At 40.4% G+C, this 19323-nt stretch overlaps 1 protein-coding gene across 1 annotated transcript in view; it reads right to left on the bottom strand.

Annotated features, from left to right (window-relative positions):
* Positions 1-676: 676 nt before the first annotated feature.
* meltf (melanotransferrin) overlaps positions 677-19323 on the bottom strand; it is a 78394-nt gene continuing 59747 nt past the window's right edge. The window contains exons 14-16 of the mRNA XM_048541860.2: positions 17519-17706; positions 6828-7017; positions 677-2589 (exon numbers count right to left, since the gene is read on the bottom strand). Coding sequence (XP_048397817.1) covers positions 2531-2589; positions 6828-7017; positions 17519-17706 — 437 coding nt within the window. The 3' untranslated portion in view covers positions 677-2530. The remainder of the gene's footprint in view (positions 2590-6827; positions 7018-17518; positions 17707-19323) is intronic.

Below are 19323 nucleotides of genomic sequence, written 5' to 3'. Positions count from 1 at the left end.
AATAGCACAGCTTCATTGGTCACTGTGTGTCCAAATTTGTTTTCAATTGTTAGCAGTCTCAGTAGAGATTGTAATCTGTATCTGTTTTTTATGCAACCTGGCAAGTCAGTCTAAAACTAGGAGGGAACACTAAATTATACCCACAAGTCAAGCATTTAAAAAATAGTGACCAAAATAACGTTGAGATTTTTTTTGTTTTGACATTTCAAGGAAAATTGCAATGGTTACATGTTGTTCCTGAATCTACATGTCCGAAGACTCATGATGCCTGCTGGTTTATAGTTTCAGACTTGGTCTGATGGGAGAGTATATTCACTTTGAAGATGACAAAAATGTCATATGATGGTGAGTAATATTTTCCAGTAAGCCAGAATACAGTTGGGAGTGTTTTCTTTTCAATCCTGTGTCTCACTACTGGGTAGAATCTGGTTTATTGAGGAACTAAGGTGCACCTACAGGGGTAGTCATTAACGATGAGCTATAATTGTAAATCTAACATGATACTCTCAGAAACATATCAGAGGGCACATGGAATCATTTGGCCAATAAGACTCTACCATGTATATCCACGAGGTAATGCTTTTTATGGCAAATGAGAAAAATTAGTAACAATAATTGTTCAAAAAGAAAAGTGATATATCTTTGAATATTTTTAAAGTATGTATTAAAAGTACTTCTACAGGTTGACATTGTTGCCCTATTTGTAATAAGTAAAATGATATCACTGGGCCCTCTGATGGTACAATAAAATTTACCACAGGATATTAGCTTTAAACAAAACGGTTATTAAATTATTGTTGATAAACTAACATTCTCTGGAAAGCTATTGTGCTTTAGCCTGGCAATAAGATATGCTGGCCTCGGTGTCAATCATGTCGCGAATAAATGATCAATGATCCTTGGTGACCTGAAGAGCAAATTGATGGGAAATACATACCTGCAAGATTATAACAAGCATAAAAAGGTACTGCCAGTGTTAGGACCAGTATTTTCTTGTTAGGTTTATTAAGAACATCAGGTGAACTCAATCACAGATAGATATATCATGGCTGTTAGCAAAGCATCCAAGTTTGGTACATACCTGGCATCCGATGTCTGCATCAAGCTAATTATGCAATAAGATTAACGAACAGAATTGCATTTCCAATGCTAGAGCAACACACCCTCATCTAACCTCTGAAAAGAAATCCTTAATGCATTTTTATTTCCTAACCCTGCATTCCATGAGCTAGTTGCCTACTTGGAACCCATTTAATTGCAGAAAAGACTAGGTTGAAACCAAGTAAATGACTGGATTCTGATTTTGTTTTTTTTAACCCAAATTTCATTAAAATTCCACTGGGGAAATAAGGAAATTGATTACTTTTCACAAGTGATTTCTAAAACTTGCTCATCAAAGATGATTTTTCAATCTCTTCAGAAAACTACAGCTTTAAATAAGACAGCTCTATATTATGTCTCATATGATATACAGTACCGAAGGAACCCATCCAGCCCATTATATTTATGCTAGATTTTCATTTAATCCTGTTTCTTTTTCCTTTCTTCATTCATTTCCAAACTTATATTTCTTCATTTTCTGAATTGCCAGATCTCATGCCTATCTCCTCTATAACCCAGGTCCTGGCTATTTCCATTCCATTATTACTCTCCACCTCAGCTACAAATTTCTCCTCTCTAAATGTAATGGACATGTTTTCTGGGCTTCTATGAAAGTTTCTGTAGATAAAACAGTTTTGCAGGAAATTTGTGTTTGAAGAATAAATGTCAATGAATAGAAGTTAATCTTAACGAAACAACCAGAACTGCCAGGGAGAACAGTTCCATTTGAACGAGAAGGTGTAATATATTTGTGAAAGAAGCAAGTACATTTCTGTTCACTGATCTAGTTAATGCCTTTAAAGATGATATGCACAAGATAAGTAACAGACAATTTTTTATGTTCTGACATATTTGCCTTATCAGAACTGCTTCAAAGAGATTCCACTGAAAATGCTATACAGGCCATACCTACATTGTAAAGCATTCTACAAAAATCATTTTGTTGTATAAGTTGTTCCATGAAATGTAAACAGTATCAACTAAATATTTGTACAGCATTATTTATACCAGTAAATAAATGGCATTTGCACACAGTGATGTAGCATCTGCTTTTACAGAAACTCTGCTGATGAATGTAACTAACAAATTACTACATACAGTGATGTTCTATTTAAACAGTCATGATCAACCCCCAATAATTTTTCTACCACTTCCACGTATAACATGCTTACATCTACAAATTACTCTTCTTTAAATCAGTTACTCTGTGAGATCTCTCTGAACTGTTACGATATTACTGAGCTCAGGAAAATGAACCACCTTTATTGCTTTTCATGCCTGTATTGTAACTTGGTAGCTTCATTTTATCAATGCAGTGTGTTTTTGTTTTTTGTTTCAATTCCTCTCCTCGAGTAGTTCGGTTCAACAAGGATGAGTTGCCCGCACGTTTCCGATTTGAAATGGGTCTTGTGGCAAATCATGGCGATGATTATAAGAAAAAACTATGTAGCATTAAAATGAGTAGACACAACGATGATCTTGTTATCGCTGGAAGATAGATATATGATTAGAGGAAAATCTCTAGCAGAACAACAGTCAGAAAATTATAAACACAAAATTTAAATTTTTAATATCACACTTTATAATTTTATCAAAAAAGGAGAAGCAGGATAGCAGCTGTGAAACAGAAAATACCAATAGATTTAATCCCCTCAGTATTTTTATATTTGATCATGGGGTTTGGGCTTCTCTGGCTAATTATTGTCGTCCGTAATTGCCCTTGGGAAGGTGGTGGTGAACTGCTGCCTTGAACTGTTCAGTCGTTGGGGTCAGGAATACCCACAGTTAGGAAGGGAGTTCTGGGATTTTGACGGACTGACAGGTGTTATTGTTTTAAGACAGGATGGTATGCTGCTTGGAGGGGAATTTGCATTTGGTGATGTTACAATGCTTCATTTTGCCTTCCAGGTGATGGAGGCCATGTGTTTGGAAGGTGCAGTTGGAGGGGGCTTGGCGTGGTGCATCTTGTTGGCAGTGCATAATCCTGGTATGGTGTCTCTTTGGTCAAAAGAAAGGAATGTTGAAGGTTGCGGATGGGATGCCAATTAAACAGACTGTTTTGTCCTGGATGGTGTCAAGCTTCCGAGTGTTGTTAAAGCCACACTCCTCTAAACAGGTGGAGAATATCTCATCAGACTCTTGACATGTGCCTTGCAGGCTTTGGGCAGACGGCTGGTGAATGACTTGCTGTAGAATTCTCAGCCACTGTATTTTTTGGCTGGTCCAGTTCACTTTCTGGTCAACAGTAACTCTCAGAATATTGATAGTAGGGGAATCAGCAATGGTAATGCCATTGAATGTTAAGAGCACACAGTTAGATTTATTCTTGATACAGATGGTCATTGCCTGCCACTTATGTAGCACAAATGTTACTTGCCACTTATCAGCTCAAGCCTGGATTTTGTCCAGGTTTTGCTGCATTTGGAAATGGTCAACATCAGTCTCTGTGGAGTCACAAATTGTGCTGAACATTATCCAACCATCAGCAAACATCCCCACTTTTGACCTTGTGATGGAGGGAGGATCACTGGTGAAGTAGCTGAAGATGTTTGGGCCTAGAATACTAACATGAGGAACTTGAGAATTAATGTCCTGGGGCTAAAGTGATTGATGTCCATCAACTATCTTCCTTTGTGCCAGATATTACTGCAACCAGCACTGCTCCCATTGATACTTGCTTTGACACACTTGATGCGACACTCAATCAAATGCTGCCTTGATGTCAAGGACCATCAGTCTCAGATCACCTCTTAAGTTCAGGTCTTTTGTTCATTTGGGCAAAGTTGTGATGAGCGTAGTTGCCCTGACAGAACCCAAACTTACCGTCAGTAAGCAGGTTTTTCCTTTGCATGGGTTTGATCTCACTGTTGAAGATGCTTTTTATCACTTTGCTGGTGAACAGAGGTAAACTGATACAGCAGTGTTTGGCTGAGTAGGATCTATCCTGCTTTTAGTGCTTTGGGCATGCCTCAGCAATTTCCACATTGTCACGTAGATACTTGTGTTGTAACTGTACTCAACAGCTTGAGTAAGGGTTAGAGATAACAAAGTGTGGAGCTAGAGGAACACAGCCGGGGTAGGGGGTGTGGCTCTGAAATAAATAGAGTAAGAAAGGGTAAGGCAGGGGTGGGTAGGTGGGATAGTCGTAGGTGAGTGCAGGTAGACAGTTGTGGGGATTGATCATTGAGGGAGACAAGACGGACAGGTTGTATCAGGTCAAGGAGGTGGGGATGAGAGGGAGGGTTAGTTATGGAATGAGGCCAGGGGTGGGGAGAGGTTGAAATTAGTAAAGTCCACATTGAGACCATTGGGCTGTCGGCTCCTGAGGCGGAATATGAGGTGATGCTCCTCCAATTTCCAGGTGACGTAATTGAGTCACTGGAGGAGGCCCAGGATGGACATGTCGTCCAGGGAGTGGGAGGGGGAGTTGAAGTGGTTAGTGACCGGAAGGTGTTGTTTGTTGCGAACAGAGCACAGGTGCTCTACAAAGCGATCTCTGAGATGGGCTGCATCTCGTTCTGGAGCACACATCTTCAGTACTATTGCTGAAATGTTGTCACGTCCCATAGCCTCTGCTGTATCCTGTGTCTTCAGCCATTTCTTGATATCACTTGGAGTGAACAGAATTGTAATTAGTTGAAGACTAACATCGCTGATGTTAGAAGAGGCTGAAATGGATCGCCCTTTTCACACTTCTGGCTGAAGATAGTTGTAAATACTTCAGCTTGGTTTTTCATACTGGTGTGCTGGGGATTGGCATATTTATTGACCCTCTTCCAGTTCTTTAACTGTCCACCGGACTTCACAATTGGACTGACAGCACTCCAGTCCTTCGATGGGTTACAAATCTCCAGACCTCAGATTTGTTGGTTTCACATTTGCTTTCCCTTGTCAATCACTTGCTGTTTATGCTGCTTAGCATGCAAGTCTATGTTGAGGATTTTGAGGGCAATTTCTTCCTGACTGTGTACTACTGTGCTGGTCCCTCTTGTGGGACAGAATACAGCCAGGGATTGTTGATGAGGTGTGTGGAACATGTTCCATAAGATATGATTCTGTGTGAGTATGTTTATGTTAGACTGACTTGTTTGGCTTGTCTGCGGGACAGCTCTCCCAATTTTGGTACAAGCTTTCTTGGTATGTTGGTAAGGAGGATTTTGCAGAGTTGACAGGGATGTGTGCTGATATCATTTTTAATGCTAATTGGTCTGTCTGGTTTCATGCCTTTCTTTGGACCTTGCAATGGTATTATACAACTGAACTGAATGGCTTGCTAGGCCATTTCAGAGGGCAACTATAAAGTCAACTTCTGGGTGTTTGGAGTTTCATGTAGTGAAGGCAATATAAGAAAGGCAAATGTCCTTGCCTAAAGGGCATTAGTGAACTAAGTGGGTTTGTAAGACATTCAACAGTGGTTATGTGGTCTTCATTAGACTAATTTTAATTCCAGATTTTATTGAATTCAAATCTCACCATCTGCCATGGTGGGATTTCATATTCCCAGAAAATTAACCAGAATTCTGTACTACAAATCCAGTAATTTTTTACCGCTACACCTCTGTTTTTTAATGTTATTTAGTACTATTGAGCATTCATAAGAAGTTCTGTCTATGCAATTTTAACTCCTGTCCTAACTTGTTGAGCTTATTTCTACAAAGATTGTAAATATGACACGGTATAATAAAATACATTTTTAGAATTGTAAAATAGGTGTGTAAATTGGTAATTGTAATTACGTGATATCCAAAAGGAAAGGTCTACTGACACCACTGATCCAATTATGAACTTCAACTGTGCATGCTCACTTCTGATTAAAAACAAATTCTACTTCACTTAACATACTTTTCCTCTTTAACTATATACTTTTCTCATTGTATCAGTGATAATGGGAGCTGCAGATGCTGGAGAATCCAAGATAACGAAGTGTGGAGCTGGATGAACACAGCAAGCCAAGCAGCATCTCAGGAGCACAAAAGCTGATGTTTCAGGCCTAGACCCTTCATCAGAGAGGGTCTAGGCCCGAAAGGTCAGCTTTTGTGCTCCTGAGATGCTGCTTGGCCTGCTGTGTTCATCCAGCTTCACACTTTGTTATCCTACTTTTCTCATTATTTTGTTTTCATTTCTAAGGTTTTGTTACGTTATGACTCTTTATATCAATTTTTTTCTGAAACTTTGCTCCTACCAAGCCTGCTCCTGTAATCTATTCAAACAGCACTGCACTTTGTAAACTGAGGTAACCTGGGCTTCCACTGGTGTTAAAGAGGATGTAGCTGAGTTGTATAAGGTATGAAATCCTGGGCATAGATTTTTGGCAACCATCTTCAATCATCCAAAGTAACAGGGCTACAATTGGTTTCTTCCTTCTGTAGATGGGTTACTGCTCCTGATAACTATCCACCCTCTGCTGGAAGAATGAATGAGTGGACATGAGTCACAATAGAACTAACTATGATGGGGATCCATTGTCTGATAACCTGCCCAGTACTCATTGTCTGGAGTCAGATACCAACAAGGGGTACTAAGATATGCAAGAGGTCTGCACTTGTGGAACCGCCACCAGCATGAAATATCGCAACACTTTGTGAAACTGTAATCCAATCTGAAATTGGTTAAGGTAGCCAGAATATTTGCAGACAAAAACAATAGACATTAAAATACAGCATCAAAAATGGAATGTTCCTTTTTAAGGCATGATAATCATACAAGAAGTCAGGGGCATAACTCACCTGCACCAGAACATTCAATCTTCTTGATTGCCTCCAGGTAGGGTCTTCCAAGCCATTCTTCATAAGTAGTTTTCTCCCCAACTGAAATGATTCTAACAGTAGAATCTTTAAAGAGCAGATCACTTCCATCATAGGCTGATGAATTAAACATCTTGAACCCATTAGGATTATCATCTTGCCCGAAGAAATCCTAGAAGAAAAGATATCTTCTATTACAGCATTTGTCTGCATCACATGCACGACGGCAACACTTGAGGAACAAGTATTGATCAAAACATCAAGGGAACTCCATATTTTTCTTTGAATACCACTGAGGAATCTGTAATGTTAGCTAAGTCTTGGAAACATGCAAATGGAGTTAGTCATCCACATTGACGTTAGTACCTCTGACATTGCACCAATGCTTCTGTGGAAGGTTAGATCAGAATTTGTACTTCAATCTTGAATTCTGATGCAAAAGTGAACCAAGGCGACAAAGAAAAATCAGCAAGGGGACTGTCAACATTGTGTAGTAAATTTTAATTGAAGGAATGGTGTCTTGCCCTTTCCATGTATTAGACTATAAGATATAGGAGCAGAATTAGGCCATTCAGCCCCTGGGCATCTTCTCCAAGCCTGTACAGATGCAAAGTCCACTCTACTATCCAACATCTTTCTCAACCCCATTCTCCTGCCTTCTCTGCATAACCCTTGATTCCCTTATTAATCATGAACATATCTATTTCTATCTTAAATACACTCAATGACTTGGCCCCCATATTCCCCTGTGACAATGAGTTCCACAGATTAGCCATCCTCTTGCTGAAGAACGTTCACCTCATCTTAGTTCTAAAGAGTCATCCCTTCACTCTGAGAATGTCCCTCTGGTCCTAATCTGTCCTACTACTGGAAACATCTTCTCCATACCCAAGCTATCTCGGCCTCTCAGTATTCTGTAAGTTTCAGTCAGATCAGATCCCCCCTCATCCTCCTGAACTCCACCAAGTACAGACATAGAGTCCTCAACTGCTCCTCACGTAACAAGCTTTTCATTCCCAGGATCATTCTTGTAAACCCCCTCTAGACTCCCTCCAATGCCCACACATCTTTCCTTAGGTATGGCACCCAAAACTGCTCTCAATATTCCAAATGCAGTCTGATCAGACCTTATACAGTCTCAGCAATACCTCTCTGCTCTTGTATTCTAGCTCTCTTGAAATGAATGCCAGCATTGCTTTTGCCTTCCTAATTAACAATGCACCTGCACGCTAACCTCAAGAGAATCTTGAAATGGACTCTCAAATCCCTTTATGTTTAGATTTCTGAAGCCTTTCTGCATTTATAAAATAGTCATGCCCATATTCTTCCTTCTAAGATGCACAACCTCTCAATTTTTCACATTATACTCCATCCGCCACTTTGCTCGCTCGTCTAGTATGTCCAGTTCCTCTGCAGCTTCCCTGCCTCCTCATCACTATCTGTTCCTGTCCTTTTGTGTCATCTGCAAACTTAGCAGCAATGTCCTTCACTCTTTTATCCCCATCATTAAAGTATAATGTGAATAGCTGTGCTCCAACACAGATAGCAACACAGTTATTGTGTGCTATCCTGAAAAACACGTCTTTATCCCTAAACTCTTCCTTCTGCCAGTCAGCTAATCCTCTATCAATGTCAGTACCTTGCCCCCAACATCATGAGCTCTTGTCTAACAGCCTCCTTTCCAGCAGCTTATAAAAGGTCTGCTGGAAATCCAAATAGAACACATCCATTGGCCCTCCTTTGTCCAACTTGCTCAATATCTTCTCAAAGAATTCTAACAGAGATGTCAGGCATGACCTTTTAATCTATAGTTTTTACCATATTGTCTATGAAATTTGCTTTCTACACCAGGGCTAGTTTTCAATATTGTGCTTTGAAGGGGAGGACAGCATGAACGAGGTATGTTCAATTTAGTTCGAGAACATTAATGACCCACTGTAATGGAGTTTCGTATTTACTGAAGTGGCTATTTCCCTCCTGCTGTTCAACCCAGAAGTTACATTCTTGGTTCACATTCTGGATTTTTAAATAATCTTGTATAACACCCTCTCTCTTTTCATCCAGATGAAGACAAACAGATTTTATTCTAGATTTTCTTCAGTGACAAGGTATCCATTACATGTTAAAAATTTTACAAAACATTGGTTAGGCCACAGGTAGAATACTGTGTGAAGTTCTGTTTACCATACATTTGGAAGGACATGACTGCACTGGAGAGGGTGCAGCGGAGATTCATCAGAACGTTGCCTGGGATGAAAAATCTGAGTAATGAGGAGAGACTGGATAGGCTCGATTTGTTTCCCTTAGAGCAGTGGAGACTGAGGGGAAATTTGATTGGGGTATACAAAATTATGACAGGTTGAGAGATGGTAGATCATGAGGATCTTTTCGCCTTGACAGATGTGTCTAAGACCAGCATGCTTAAGTTTAATTTGAAGAGTAAGTAGTTTAGAAGAGACCTGGGGAAATTTTTTTCACCCAGACAGTGATAGAAATATGTAATGCACTGCACGTAAGGGCAATACAGCCAGGTTGCAATTTTTTGCAATTTTTGCAATTTTTAAAAAAAAAATCTGAATTAGCACTTAAAAGGCCAGACCACAGTAGGCTATATGGGCCAAGTACAGGTAAATAGGATTAGTGCCATTTGGTGTTTTTTGGTCAACATAGACATATGCACCCAATATGACTCTACGTTAAAAGCCTAAAAATGAAAACATTGCAAACCATGAGGTGTAAATGTTCTGAAGAGCATCAACTCTAATTGTATTTAGAATTGTCAAGTATATAGCAGGCCTAACAGAAATTCTGGCAAGTATAAATTCAGGGAAATTCATACTATTAAAACAGATTATTTAGCACAATGATGTGGATTGTTAACAGCCCAGTGTGCTAAACTATAAATTATAAATGTAGGTAATTCTGGTAGTACTGGTTAACAAGGCCAAACAATCTGGCATTCAGTTCTAGTTGTTACCACTTACTCTATATCAAGATTCTTAATTTGGATTTGATCCTGCTCCATTAGCAATATGAATCTCTCACAGCCTGCTCCAATAGAGGAAGCATTCACAAACCGATAGAATATTTGATGTTTATCATGCATAGTCCAACTCATTGGAAGGCCACCCAGTGATTTTTTTTTAAATTGATTTTTTTCCTACTATGGAGAAGTGATTAAAATAGAAAATTGTTTCGTGGATGCATGACTCTGAGGTTGCTGCTGACGATATTAAGTTTCTGCTGTACAAGATACCTGAACAGATTTGAGAATGGCACAGTTCAACATGCAGCTGTACATTTGCTGGACAGCAAGTTGTCAGTGGCTGAGACCAACTTTCTGCTATCGAAGGTGCGTGAACAATGAGGACCATGCATAAAATGTGGCCTGGGAAGCAGGTGGGAAGCCTATTCCTGAGTTAACAGTACTGTTGTCACAAGACATGCGTGAAATGTTTGCAACAACAACAGCCTTTTCCTCTTCAAAAACCGTCACAGCTCCACTCTGTTGCCAACGATACTATCCCAATGCTATGAAATTTAATCAACTTTGAGGCATTGTTTTAACAAATTTGTGTAAAATCTCCTTTGTAGACAAATTTAAGTCAGCCAGTCCTCCTTGAAACAAAGTAAAGATAATTTTACGCATTTGCAGTTTTAATATTTTCTCTCCCCCACACCCCCAAATCCATTCCAACTGTTTTCACATGTTTCCTCGTGACTGGTTTGGGCACTGTGATTGAGGAATAGGTTATCTGTCAAATACTTCATAAAATGAGCAGTCCAGAAAAATAAAGGACAAGATAATTAGTTACAAATAGTAAAGAATATGTTTCAGGAACTTCTGTTATTTTCATTAGAAACTGCTAGCCTATTTGGCAACTGGCGACAGTTTTAACATTAAGGCTCATTTCAAGGGCCTTGCTCAGGTATAGTGAGGTTAAGTGGAATGGCCAAGATTATATAGCAGCATGAGAGTTCCCAATGGGAAGTTTAAAGAGACAGGTTCAAGAGAACTTAGAGTCATACAGTACGGGAACAGACCCTTCAGTCCAACCAGTGAAGATAGTCAACTGCACCTCCTCCACAATAACACTCAACACTGGAGCTCCCACCAAAGGATGCGTTCTCAGCCCCCTACTGTACTCCATGTACACCCATGACTGTGTAGCCATCTACAAGTTTGCTGAGGACACCACAATGGTAGGACAGATCTCAAGCAACAATGAGTCAGAATACAGAAAGGAGACAGAGGGTTTGGTGGCATGGTGCAACTACAACTATCTCTCAATGTTGGCAAAACAAGAGATCACGGACTTCAGAAAGAAAGGAGGAGAACACGCCCCCATCTACATCAACAGAGCGGAGGTTGAGGAGCGTCAAGTTTCTAGGAGTGACAATAACCAACAACTTCCCATGTAGACGCAACAGTCAGGAAGGTGCAAAACTGCCTCCTCTTTGTCAGGTAGCATGTCATAAGGACCTTCACCAACTTTTACAGATGCACCACACAGAACATACTGTCCAGGTGCATAATGGCCTGGTATGGCAACTGCTCTTCCCAGGACCCATAAAAACTACAGAAAGTTGTGTGCATAACCCAGACCAGCACTGAAGCCAACCTTCCATCCATGGACTCCATTTACACTGCTCATTGCCATGGAAAGGCTGTCAACATCATCAAAGGCCCTCCCACTCGAGTAATGCTCTCCTACAACCTCTTCTGTCAGGCAGAAGATAGGGAAACTTGAACAAACTCCAAGAGGTTTAAGAACAGCTTCCTCCCTGCCATTATTAAACTGATGAATGGACTCTATAATTTCAAATAATGTTGATCTTGATTTGCACACCTCCTGTGCAGTATAACCTTTATGCCTCACTCTATCCTAACACTTTATGATCTGTATGCGAACAAAGCTTTTCACTGTACTTAGGTACACTGACAATAAGTCAAATAAGATCAGAGCATGCCAAACATAATCCCAAACTTAAAGAAAAACCAAAAGATGCTGTAAATCAGGAAACAAAACAGAAATTGCTGGAACACCTCAGCAGGTCTGGCAGCATCTATGAAGGAAAAAACAGAATTGACGTTTCGGGTCCAGAACTGGAACGGGTCACCGGACCTGAAACGTTAACTCTATTTTTGCCTTCACAGATGCTGCCAGACCTGCTGAGCTTTTCCGGCATGTTCTGTTTTGTTTCATAATCCCAAACTAATCTAGTCCCACCTAGCTGCTCCAGGCCCATATTTCTCCAAACCTTTCATATTCATGTACTTATCCAAATGTCTTTTAAATGTTTTAACTGTACCCACATCCACCACTTCCTGAGGAGGTTCATTCCACAAATGAACTATGCTCTGTAAAGAAATTTGCCCTTCATGCCTTTTTTACTTCTCTTTCCTCTCAGTTAAAACCATGTCCCCTATTCTTGAAATCCCCCATCCTAGGGAGAAGGCAACTACCATTAACTCTATCTGTACAAAGAACATAGAACAGTACAGCACAGTACAGGCTCTTCTGCCCACTATGATGTGCTGAGCTTTTAGCCTAAACCTAACCTCCACCCCTACCTTATACTATCATCCATTGTCTATCTAATAGCTCCTTAAATGCCCCTAATGAGGCCAACTCCAATACCCTCACAGGCAATGCATTCCACGCCCCGGCACTCTCTTAACAAAGAACCTACCTCTGACGTCTCCCCTGTATCTACCTCCACTGACTTTAAAACAATGCCCCCTCACAATAGCTGCCTCCACCCTCGGAAAAAGTCTCTGGCTGTCCACTCTTATCTGTACCTCTGATCATTTTGTACACCTCTATCAAGTCAGCTCTCATCCTTCATCGTTCTGAAGAGAATAGTCCTAGCTCTCTCAACCTTTCCTCTTAAGACCTTCCCTCCATTCCAGACAACATTCAGATAAATCTCCTCTGCACCTTTTCCAATGCTTCCACATCTTTCCTGTAATGAGGCGACGAGAACTGGACACAATACTCCAGATGTGGCCAAATCAGGCTGTTGCATAGCTGGAGCATAACTTCATGGCTCTTGAACTCAATCCCTCTATTAATGAAAGCTAACACACCATAAGCCTTCTTAACAATCCTATTCACCTGAGTGGCAACTCTCAGGGAACTGTGGACATGAACCCCAAAATCCCTCTGCTCCTCCACACTGCCAAGAATCTTTCTGTTAACCCTGTATTCTGCTTTCAAGATTTTCCTTCCAAAATGCATCACCTCATACTTTTCAGGGTTAAACTCCATCTGTCACTTCTCAGCTCAGCTCTGCATCCTATCAATGTCCCCTTGTAACCCAGAACAGCCCTCCGTACTATACACAACTCGACCCCCGCTTCATATCGTCCGCGAACTTGCTGATCCATCCTTCCACTCTTTCATCCAAATCATTTACAAAAATCACAAGTAGAAGAGGACCCAGGACAGATCCTTGTGCTACATCACTCGTAACTGAGCAGCATGTTGAATATTTTCCGTACACTATCACCTCTTATCTTCCAAGGGTCAGCCAGTTTTGAATCCAATCTGCCATATTTCCTTACTTTCTGCAAGAGCCTACCATGGGGAAACTTACCAAACGCCTTACTTAAATCCATATATACCACATCCACTGCTCTACCTTCATCTACCTGTTTGGTCACCTCTTCAAAGAATTAATACCTTTCATTATTTTATAAACTTCCATCAGGTCACCTTTCAACCTCCTACACTCCAGTGAAAAAAGTTGCAGCCTTTCTTTATAACTCAAACTTTCCATACCTAGCAAGGTCCTGGTAAATCTCTTCTAAACCTTCCTAAAGCTGGGCAACCAGATCTGCACACAGTATTCCAGAAGAGGCCTCACCAATATCCTGTACAATCTCAGCATGACTCCCCAACTCCCATACTCAAAGCACTGAGCCAAATGCCATTTTAACCACTGTCTCTATGTGATGCAAACTTCAAAGAATTCTGTACTTGAATCCCTTGGTGTCTTGTTCTACAACAATATTCAAGGCCCTACTATTAATTGTATAAGCTCTACCCTTGTTTGTTGTACCAAAATACAATACCTCACAGTTATCAAGATTGAACTCTGCCTGCCATTTTTCAGCTCATTGACCCATTTGATCAAGATCTCTTTGTAATCTTAGAAAACATTCTTCACTGTCTACAATGCCACTGATTTTAGTGTCATCCATGAACTTATTAATCATGCCTTCTATATTCTCATCCAAATCATTTCTATACATGACAAACAAAACACGACCCAGAACCAATCTCTGTGGAACAATGCTGATGACAGGCCTGCCCTCCAAAAAGCAACCCTCCACCACCACTCTGTCTCTCTTGCTGTTACGCCAATTATGTATGCAATTGGCAAGCTGTACCCTGAATCCTTTGTGACCTAACTTATTAGGTAGTCTACCATGCGGAACCTCATCAAAGGCTTTACTGAAGTCCAAATATACAACATTGACTGATCTGCCATCATCAATCTTTTCATTACACTCAGTCAAGTTTGTGAGACACAACTAGCCCTGTGCAAAACCATAACGACTATCCCTACTCAATTTTTACCGTTCTAAATGACCAGAAATCTTCTCCTTTACAGTCACCTCCAACAATTTATTCACAATTGAAGCCTCTCCGACAAACACACAATGGAAGGGTGGAAATGCATAAATGCAGGAGATGGAGGAAAAAAGTATTCGGAGAGGAAAAAATGTATTCAGGAGAGGAAAAGAGCTGGAGGAGATAGGATAGAAACCAGAGAGGCATTGAAAGATAACAATTTAAAATGCAATGTATTGAGGGGTTGAGAACCAAGAAAAATAAAAATCAGAGTTATAGAACATAGAACATAGAACGTTACAGCACAGTACAGGCCCTTCGGCCCTCGATGTTGTGCTGACCTGCCATACCAATCTCAAGCCCATCTAACCTACACTATTCCATGTACGTCCATATGCTTATCCAATGACGACTTAAATGTACCTACAGTTGGTGAATCTACTACCATTGCAGGCAAAGCGTTCAATTCCCTTACTACTCTCTGAGTAAAGAAACTACCTCTGACATCTGTGCTATATCTTTCACCCCTCAATTTAAAGCTGTGCCCCCTTGTGCTTGCCGTCACCATCCTAGGAAAAAGCCTCTCCCTATCCACCCTATCTAACCCTCTGATTATTTTATATGTTTCAATTAAGTCACCTCTCAACCTTCTTCTCTCTAACGAAAACAGCCTCAAATCCGTCAGCCTTTCCTCGTAAGACCTTCCCTCCATACCAGGCAACATCCTAGTAAATCTCCTCTGCACCCTTTCCAAAGCTTCCACATCCTTCTTATAATGCGGTGACCGGAACTGTATGCAATACTCCAAGTGCGGCCGCACCAGAGTTTTGTACAGCTGTAGCATAACCTCTTGGTTCCGGAACTCGATCCCTCTAATAATAAAAGCTAAAACACTATGCCTTCTTAACAGCCCTCTCAACCTGGGTGGCAACCAAGTTATGGATGAGTATGATTTAGGATGAAGCAAAATATGTGTCTTAACATGTGCGCAAATTCGGAACTGATGGAAGAATGAGTGACCAGTAATAAAAGCATTAGATTAAATTGAATCTGCAGTAATAAAGCCATGCAAAATAATCTCAGCAACAAGGGGATTAAGAGGGTGCACAAGTAGTCAAACGAGCAAATGTGAACGTATATATTAGTATCAGATAGACTGCAGAGTTTGAAATGTAACTCCAGGCTCAAAGTAGCATCAAGGTGGAGAATGATAATCATATAATTCCTATAGTGTGGAAACAGGCCCTTTGGCCCAACAAGTCCACACCGATGCTTGGAGCATTCCACCCAGACCCATCCCCATCCCCCTATAACCCACACATCCCTGAACACTAACAACTGGGCAATTTAGCATAGCCAATCTACCTAAACTGCATATCTTTGGACTGTGGGAGGAAACTGGAGGAAACCCATGCAGACGCAGGGAGAAATGTGCAAAGTCCACACAGACAGTCGCCCGAGGGTGGAATCAAACCTGGGCCCCTGGTGCTGTGAGTCAGCAGTGCTAACCACTGAGCCACTGTGTCATCCTGATGATTCAACCTGACAGTGGATGGGGAGCTATTAAAATGATTCAGAAACCTGAATGAAATTTAAGGCAGATTTGAAAGCAATGACAACAATATTCCTGAAGCTCAACTGAGCTAAAACTTGATATTAAAGATGTCATCAATGTATATGTGAAAGTTGGCCCTATACATTCCAATGGCATTACATTAATAACGAAGAGAAAAGGGAATACAGGTAAGTTCTTGAGAGCTCCATAGAGAACAACAACGTGCATGCACAATTAATATGTAAAAACATATCAAGGCACTTCACATGACAATATTATATGATACTGAGCCATACAAACAGATACTAGATCAGATGATTAGAAACTCTATGAAACAGGCTTCAAGAGTGTTTTAAAGGAGGAATGTGATAGAGATGTAGAGAAGTGTGTGTGTGTGAGGGTGGTGGATAACTGAAGTCATGGCTACCAATGGTGTAGCTATTTTATTTGGGAACACACAAGAGACCGCAATTAGATAAGTGCAAATATCTGGGGGTATGGTGCTGAAGGAGATAACAAGGGGGAAGGACCAGGGAGGAATATCCCACGGAGGCAGGGGACATAGCTGAAGTGTTAAATAAATGCTTTGCATCTGTCTTTGTCCAGGCCATAACGACAGAGGAGGAAACTAGAAGAGTATAAAACTAATAAGAAGGAAGTCTTGGACAGATTTTTGGCACTTAAAGCTGACAAGGCATTGGGACAGAAGAGATGTATCCAAGGACTTTGAAGGAAGTGGAGGTAGGAATTGCAGAGCACTGGCCATAATCTTTCAGTCTTCACTGGACTCAAGGGAGGGACGAGAAGACTGGAAAATTGCAAACATTACAGTCCTGTTGAAGAAGGGATGTGATGATACTCCCAGCAATTACAGACCAGTCAGTTTAACTGCAGTGGTGAGAAAGCTTATGGCAACAAATACTTACAATGGAACTGTTGAATGATTAGGAAGAGACAGCACTGATCTCTAAATGCGAAATAGTATTTAAATAAATTGCTGGAGCTTTTTGAAGTAGTAACAGAATGGGTTGATGAGGGTAATGCTGCTGATGTGGTATACAAGGATTTCCAGAAGGCATTTGACACAGTGTGACATGCAAGACTTGTTAGGAAAGGTATAGGTCATGGTATAAAGAGACTGTAGCGACGTGGAGACAAGATTGGCTGAGTGATAGCAAACAGAAAATAACCATCAGTGGATATTTTTTGGGCTGAAAGAAGTTTTGTTGTTGAGGTCCCCAGGAATTGGCATTAATAATCTGGATCTTGGTGTGCAGGGGTCAGTTTCAAAGTTTGCACATGACACTAAATTGAGAAGAGGTGTAAATTGTCAGGAAGACCAAAAAGACATTGACAATTTGGAGGAGTAGGCTGATAGGTGGCAGATGAAGGATTTAAGGCAATTCTCTACAGATATTGAGTTAGCACTCAAGTCAATTTCTTCAATGTTTATCATTTTAGTAAGATGTTTATATTAGTATCTCTTCTTTGGCTTGCAAATACAACTGCAGTACAGAGGCACCACCCAAATTACTTACCTGTCCTTTATCAAGCAAGCCAAAGACAGCAGTAATGGATGTGGAAGGATGAACCATCACTGCATGAGATGGAACCCTAGCCAAATTACACTCCTCCCACTGTTGAACTTCTGCACGTGCACCATTCAGACACAGTAGCTGGTAATCAGTGGATTTTAGATTCACAGCCCATGGTTCCTGATTTCTTCCTAGTGAAAAGAAAAATCATGTTTAAAAATCTATGACAATTTAATATTTGGTACAGCTCAACAATTACAGTTTTGAAACAGTGAAACTATCCAAGGTTATGGTGCATTAATAAAATGAATGCATGGACTTCTTAGATGTTTGATCAATTAGAATAATTAAGGCACTTGATGGTAAAATGCCTAGGTTAGGGAATTAGAGATGTGAATATTAGTGTGCCCCACAGGATCTTGCAAACTAGAGGGAAGAATGCAGCAAGTTATAGATTGGTGGAGAGGACAGGTCGGTGGCAGATTAATTTCAATGTAGAGAAATAACTTGTAGGTTTCAAGGAGGAAAATAGAGCAATGAGTATCAAAAATACTGGAAATGGGATATTGAATTAATTAATATATATGGAGCGTTTTAGAGCACACAATACTCTGGCAGAAACAGAGCTAGAAACAAAGTTCACTCTAGCCTTTGAGAGTGAAATGGATAGTATTTGCAAAATTTAAAGATTGGAGAAATTTACATAATCTGACTCTTAATTAAATATCTATTTTCAAAAAATGACACTTGCTGTAAAGATCTGTAATTCTATGAAAATGTGACAGCGGTTTGGGAAGGCATCACCATTTTACAAGAAGAGCAAAATGACAAATGACATAGTAATGGAACCAAGGGATCTGATGGAGGTACAGGTACTTTTGTGACACACCACCAGCACTGTATGACTTTGTTCTCATTAAGCAGGTGCTTTCTGCAGTAAGGATAGGAAGATAGGCTGGAATGAGATGAGGTGACAGAAAGGCCCTTAAGCTGTGTCTAAAAGATATGATCGATGCTGCCCAGGCAATTGCTCTCTAACAGTACCCTTCCTATGAATGGTCTTCATTCCAGACTTGTTGTCTTCTCCCATTGTAGTCAATGTTTTGATACTGTAACATATTATAGATTTACACCTGCCTGCACAGACTGGTGGTGCTTCTCGGAAGTAATGTGAATTGCCTTATTGCCTCTTGGAAGCAAGTGCCTATCCAATGCAAGGAATGGAGTTTTTAATCTGCACCCATCAGTAATTCCAACAGAAAGGGCCATGAGGAGAGCAGAGTGGACTGGTAAATGTGCAAATCAGTCAACAAATCGGAGTTTTACTTTAGGAATTTTAGTTGTCTGTACTGCTTATTCCATCTCTTCATCAGATTCAGGATATCTAGGCAAACTTGTGACATGCCGAAAGCAAAATGTCACTGTAAATGCTTCAAATATCTTTCCAGCAAGCTATGGGTCATCATCAGAAATAAGAACATCCAGAATACCATGAATGGCAAAAATCTCCCATAGGACGGGTGGGACTGTCAAACATTTCAGTGGCCATTAGTGTCATCTGTTTAAACTCAATCAATCTTGAGTAGTCATCAATCACAACGAGGTAAGAATAATCTTCGTTCATGAGCAGATCCATACCAATTTGGACCCAGGGTCCTCCAGGAAATTCTGTAAGGTCAAGAGATTCCTATCATTCATTACTGTCTATGGTATATCTGTTATAATTGGCAAATAGTCCTTCAACTGTTTTGAAACCTCTGGCCACCAAACAGCTTTTGATCTTTTGCTCTGTACTTGGTTTTGCTGAA

Source organism: Stegostoma tigrinum, chromosome 14 (assembly GCF_030684315.1).
Source record: "Stegostoma tigrinum isolate sSteTig4 chromosome 14, sSteTig4.hap1, whole genome shotgun sequence".
Lineage (NCBI taxonomy): Eukaryota > Metazoa > Chordata > Chondrichthyes > Orectolobiformes > Stegostomatidae > Stegostoma > Stegostoma tigrinum.
Note: the sequence above shows the minus strand (reverse complement) of the source record. Positions and strands in the feature narration are given on the sequence as shown.